The sequence below is a fragment of the Engraulis encrasicolus genome, chromosome 4 (genome assembly GCF_034702125.1).
Source record: "Engraulis encrasicolus isolate BLACKSEA-1 chromosome 4, IST_EnEncr_1.0, whole genome shotgun sequence".
NCBI classification, from domain to species: Eukaryota; Metazoa; Chordata; class Actinopteri; order Clupeiformes; family Engraulidae; genus Engraulis; species Engraulis encrasicolus.
In genome coordinates, this window is record NC_085860.1 from 45783984 (window position 1) to 45788983 (window position 5000).

Genomic DNA, 5000 nt, shown 5'->3' on the forward strand with positions numbered 1-5000 from the left:
ATTACTTGCTGCAGTGGAGGTCCTCGTAGTATGCGTGTGTGTGTGTGTGTGTGTGTGTGTGTGTGTGTGTGTGTGTGTTTGTGTGTGTGTTGTGTGTGTGTGTGTGTTTTGGTCGATTTCCCTCCCTCTCTCTCTCTCTCTCTCTCTCTCTCTCTCTCTCTCTCTCTCTCTCTCTCTCTCTCTCTCTCTCTCTCTCTCTCTCTCTCTCTCTCTCTCTCTCTCTCTCTCTCACACACACACACACACTGCTTGTGTGTATGGATGCGAGTGTTGGGTTTGCGTGCGATACTCTGCGTGTTGGGACATGCAGTAGTAACTCTGCAGCCAAAGGATCCTCTCTGCTCGGCTCTGCCCCACTTCAGGAGTTGATAGCCAGCCAAGTCGGCTGATAAACACTATCTATGCTCTACACCCATGTTTGTGTTGTCTTACGCCAAGCACAGAATAACTAGAGCATGATAGTGGCCGTACCGTACCTCTCAGCTTGGGTAGGAGTTTGAATGCTCAATAAATATACAGTAGTCCCTTAACCCCTTAAGACGCACCCCCTTTTTCAGACTTCATTTGCGAAATTGGCATACCCAATTTGAAAGTAGCACAGATCCCACATGGTTGTAGATACATGCATGTGCATGTACCCATTGTAAAGGTAACACTCTCAGGTTTATGCCTAAAGTGTCAGTATGATTTTATGATGTTCTATCAGAGAAATACAGTTGTTTGAATGGAATAAAAATATAGTTTTTTTGTTCCCGTATAGCATCTTTTCTTGAAAATGACTGAGATTGACAGCTCCAGCAACCTGTCAGCTCTGTAATGATACATTGAGACCAAAGACACAAGTGTCTGCTTCCAACAGCAAAAGAAATGGAAGAAAAATACCAAACTATGAATATTTTATGTTTTTTTTTCTCTTGGTATACCCATGCGCTTTTGTTGGGTACCTTTTGGTGATGCCCAAGAACCTTTTTGGATAGGTAAGAAGGACACCAGAATCAAAAGCCTGTAACTTCAGAATGCCACATGCTAGAAACACAGTTCTGGTTTCTATTGAAAGCTAACATCTTGGGGCTTCCAATCATGGACTTGGATTGGGTGCTAGACATTTTGGATTAGATTGGCATAAGCATAAACTCAAAAATATCATTTTTTCTTATTACGTCTATGGGGTATTGATGAAAGAAAGGCTAAAACAATTGAAGTATGAACAAGTATTTAATAAAATAGTAGAAATAAGAAAGGCAAAATATTTAAAATAATTAAAAAATCAACTATATACAAACAAGAACATAACATAACAATATCAATATAACTAATAATACAAAACTAATACAGTGTATAATACAGAGTGTGTGTGTGTGTGTGTGTGTGTGTGTGTGTGTGTGTGTGTGTGTGTGTGTGTGTGTGTGTGTGTGTGTGTGTGTGTGTGTGTGTGTGTGTGTGTGTGTGTGTGTGTGTGTGTGTGGTGCAAACCATGCCATGTGGCAATGAAAAGTGTGAAAATGAAATCCAGTCCGGAAGTCCAGCATCATTCTTTCTTCCCTTTGTGTGTGTGTGTGTGTGTGTGTGTGTGTGTGTGTGTGTGTGTGTGTGTGTGTGTGTGTGTGTGTGAGTGAGAGAAAGAGAAGTAGGGGGGAGAGGGGGAGGGGGGAGTCCTACAAATTGTTCTTTGTATGCCACTCATTGTAGCAGTCCCTCTTCACCGTAAAGCACAGCACTACCTGGCATGAAGTGCACTCTGTGGTGCTCTTCAGGGAACAGTTCACACACCTCCGCCTCCCTGCTGTGCCATCTTCCGTGTAGTGCCTCAGTTTGTGATGTGCACCTTGGGGAGCTGGAGCAGGTGATGGAGGAGGGCCAGTTGAAGGTGACCCCGCTGCCTTCAGCTCCAACACCAGGGCCTCCCGGAACGCCTTCTGTGTAAGGGGGGTCTCATGCCTCTCTGCTGCCATACAGGAATGAAGTACAAAGGCGTTCACGATGGCAATGTCCAGAAAGTGATAGAAGAACGTCCTGTGCCACTTCCTGGTCTTGTGAACGGTGTTGTAAAACCCGATCATGGCATCAGAGAGGTCCACTCCCCCCATATGTCTGTGAAAATAAAAGATTACAAAAGTTTTGTTTAGCACATAGCATTACAATCATTGGTGGATTGTTACATACCCTTGAAGACAAAATAAAATAATGTATCTCAAGTACTTACTTGTTATAATCAGTGACAGCTGGTGGGGCAGGGATGGACTTCAGCTGCCACCGGCCATCTGTCCCTCTGACCCTCCTCTGAACGGTGGTCTGTGGGTTGTGGGCTGTGTGCATTGTGGAGCACAAGCGGACGTCCCTCGTGTCCTTCCACTGGACAAAAAGAACGGGATCATCTCTTATCCAGCGGATGGTACCACGTGGTGACTGAGAGGTGAGAGCTCCTGGACGTCTTCTCGGGTAGCCTATTCGCTGTTCTCTAATTGTTCCACAAGCCCATACCTTCTCGGCCAGGAGGTCCTTGAACAGGGTAGGGCTAGTATAGAAGTTGTCCACATAGAGCTTATAGCCCTGGCCAAGCACACGCGTGTCCACGAGATTCATGACTGAATCATAGCTGAGCCCCTTTTGAAGTGCCATGTTTCTCCCCTCATATACAAAAAAGTCCCATGTGTATCCGTTTGATGAATCTGCCAGCACAAAAAGTTTATACCCCCACTTAGTGGGCTTGTCTTTCATATACTGGCGGAGGATGGAGCGGGCTTTTGATTTCACCATCCTTTCATCCACTGCAATGTGTTGTTGGGGATGGTAGTGAGCTTTACACGCGGTCCTAATCTCGTCATAGAGAGGGCGAATCTTGCACAGACGATCGTAGGCCTGTGTTCCCCTCCTCCTGTCATTCTCTGCATCACTGTCTGGGTGGCTAATATGCAGCATGCTGGAGACAGCTGCAAATCTTCTCCCGGACAACATAGATGTGGGGAAGGGGAAATTGTAAAGTTCGTTCTTCGCCCAGTAGTCCCTTACAGACTTGGCCCCAACTAGGCCCATGTAAATCACCATACCAATATATGAAAGCAGATCCTCCAGGGACATCTGATGCCATCTATGAGGGTGGTTCCTTTGTCCATATATGTTAGAGTGATTTACTATTGTCTGTAGGGTGTTTCTTGTCATGAAGAGCATGAAGAGTTGCAGTATGGTGTATTGCACCCCCCCCACGACCTGGGGCCCTGGAGCGCGAGCGGGGTTGAATGATGGTTGTGGTGGTATGATGTCATCCACGTCCATCCCCTGCCATGGCTGACCATTTCCCTCTGGCTCCTGTCGCCTTCCCTGTCCTCTTCCTCTTCCTCTTCCTCTTCCTCTCCCTCTTCCTCTGCCTCTCTTGGTGGCAGGTGTGGCGCTGGATGGCTGCGCTGCTTTCCTCTTCCTTGCTCTGGTGGTAGCCGGCGAAGAGGCTGATGGTTGATCGTCTCCTTCCTCCTCACCAACTCTCTGCCCCTCTTTCTCCACCTGGCTCTCCTCCTCCTCCCCCTCCTCCTCCTCCTGTTCAGGGAGCCAGTCTGCATCAGAGGATCTATGTGGAAAAAAACACAATATAATTGCAAATTATTATTTCATGTAACATTCAATTTGATGCATCTCTCTCTCCCTCTCTCTCTCTCTCTCACACACACACACACACACACACACACACACACACACACACACACACACACACACACCCCTCCCCCCTATCGCACTCGGTCACTAAAAGGTGAGAGATTTTCAATGGCCCCTTCCCCCATTGCATACACTTTGTATCAGCTGTGAACCAAACACACACACACACACTAGGCAACAGGTAGTATAAATACAACATAAGCACAATTCAAAGCATTTACATTAGGCATTATGGATGAAAACAGCTAAACATATTCGTAATGCAAATTGCAACATGGCAACAGCACAATGTTCACCCAGAAAGAGAAATACATAGTACAGACAAATGCCCCCATTCATCCATTGCCTTCACACACAAACAGATAATCATAGCATACACTATAGGTTACATGCAGAATGAATACAATTAGAAAGCATTTGCAGCCGTAGTGGATGAACAATCGCTGTATTTACATTGCAACATTGCAACACTGCAACATCTCGAATGCGGTCCAAAACGCACTATGCAACTAGCACTAAGTACAATCCAGTAGTGTAAATGAATATGTGACATCTGTTTACATTCAGTGAAAGTTTAGAAACAACACTTACATCTCCAAGGCTGGATCGAGTCCTTCCAAAAATGCCACAGAGTCAACCGATGACATGCTCCCTGCGTCGGACTCTTCGTCGCTGGATTGTAAAATCCATTCGGCTGCCTGTTGAGCAGTCATCTTAGTTGGGCCAGCAACATTCTTCTTCTTGCTCGTTGCCTTCTTACCAGACATTTTGCATGCAGTAGACTGTCTGTAAGACTGTACGCAAACTGTATGTCCCGTGCTGTCTTCCGAAGTCTGTGTAAAGTCTACTGTTCTCTCGCGTAACCGTGCGTCCTCTCAACACTCTACAGCTTGCTGTTTACGCGAGCAATTACGCAAACATCGAAAACAGCAAGTGGGTGGTTCTCTGTAAGTCCAAGGCAGTCGAGTGATAGCTCGTTTGAAAGCTATGAATCTCAACTATAATATTCAGTGACTCATGAAACCCGAAACTCTCACTGTCCTACGCCAATGGCGAGGTAAAGACGGGAGGTCAGATTTGAATAGCAGTGCCCTATTGGTCTTCAATCGCCTGTAACTTTCCATAGGAGGATCCGATTGGCTCGTGGGTGGTGTCAATCAAAAGCTAAGACCTTCGAGAACATCATTCAGGCACTGTTTTGCGCATTTCGTGCGGTGGAGTGGATTCCTTCGTCTTCAAAGACGCTTGTAGTGAAGAAATACAATTACACAACGTATGCAGGAAGCCAAGAAACATTGGGATTATCACAAAAACACAAGGATTTGAAGTAAATGGCCTGGATATTCCAACAT

The 5000-nt window shown here is 45.9% G+C and overlaps 2 protein-coding genes across 2 annotated transcripts in view; both read right to left on the minus strand.

The window, feature by feature from the left end:
* sema4ba (sema domain, immunoglobulin domain (Ig), transmembrane domain (TM) and short cytoplasmic domain, (semaphorin) 4Ba) overlaps window positions 1-5000 on the minus strand; it is a 129903-nt gene that overhangs the window by 70384 nt on the left and 54519 nt on the right. The gene's annotated exons all lie outside the window — the stretch shown is intronic.
* Window positions 1642-4474, minus strand: LOC134446920 (piggyBac transposable element-derived protein 4-like). Its single transcript, XM_063196207.1, has 3 exons — window positions 4240-4474; window positions 2204-3562; window positions 1642-2091 (listed from the first exon to the last, which is right to left on the minus strand). Exons 1-3 carry the CDS (start codon window positions 4413-4415, stop codon window positions 1656-1658), a joined length of 1971 nt encoding a protein of 656 aa, XP_063052277.1. The 5' UTR covers window positions 4416-4474; the 3' UTR covers window positions 1642-1655.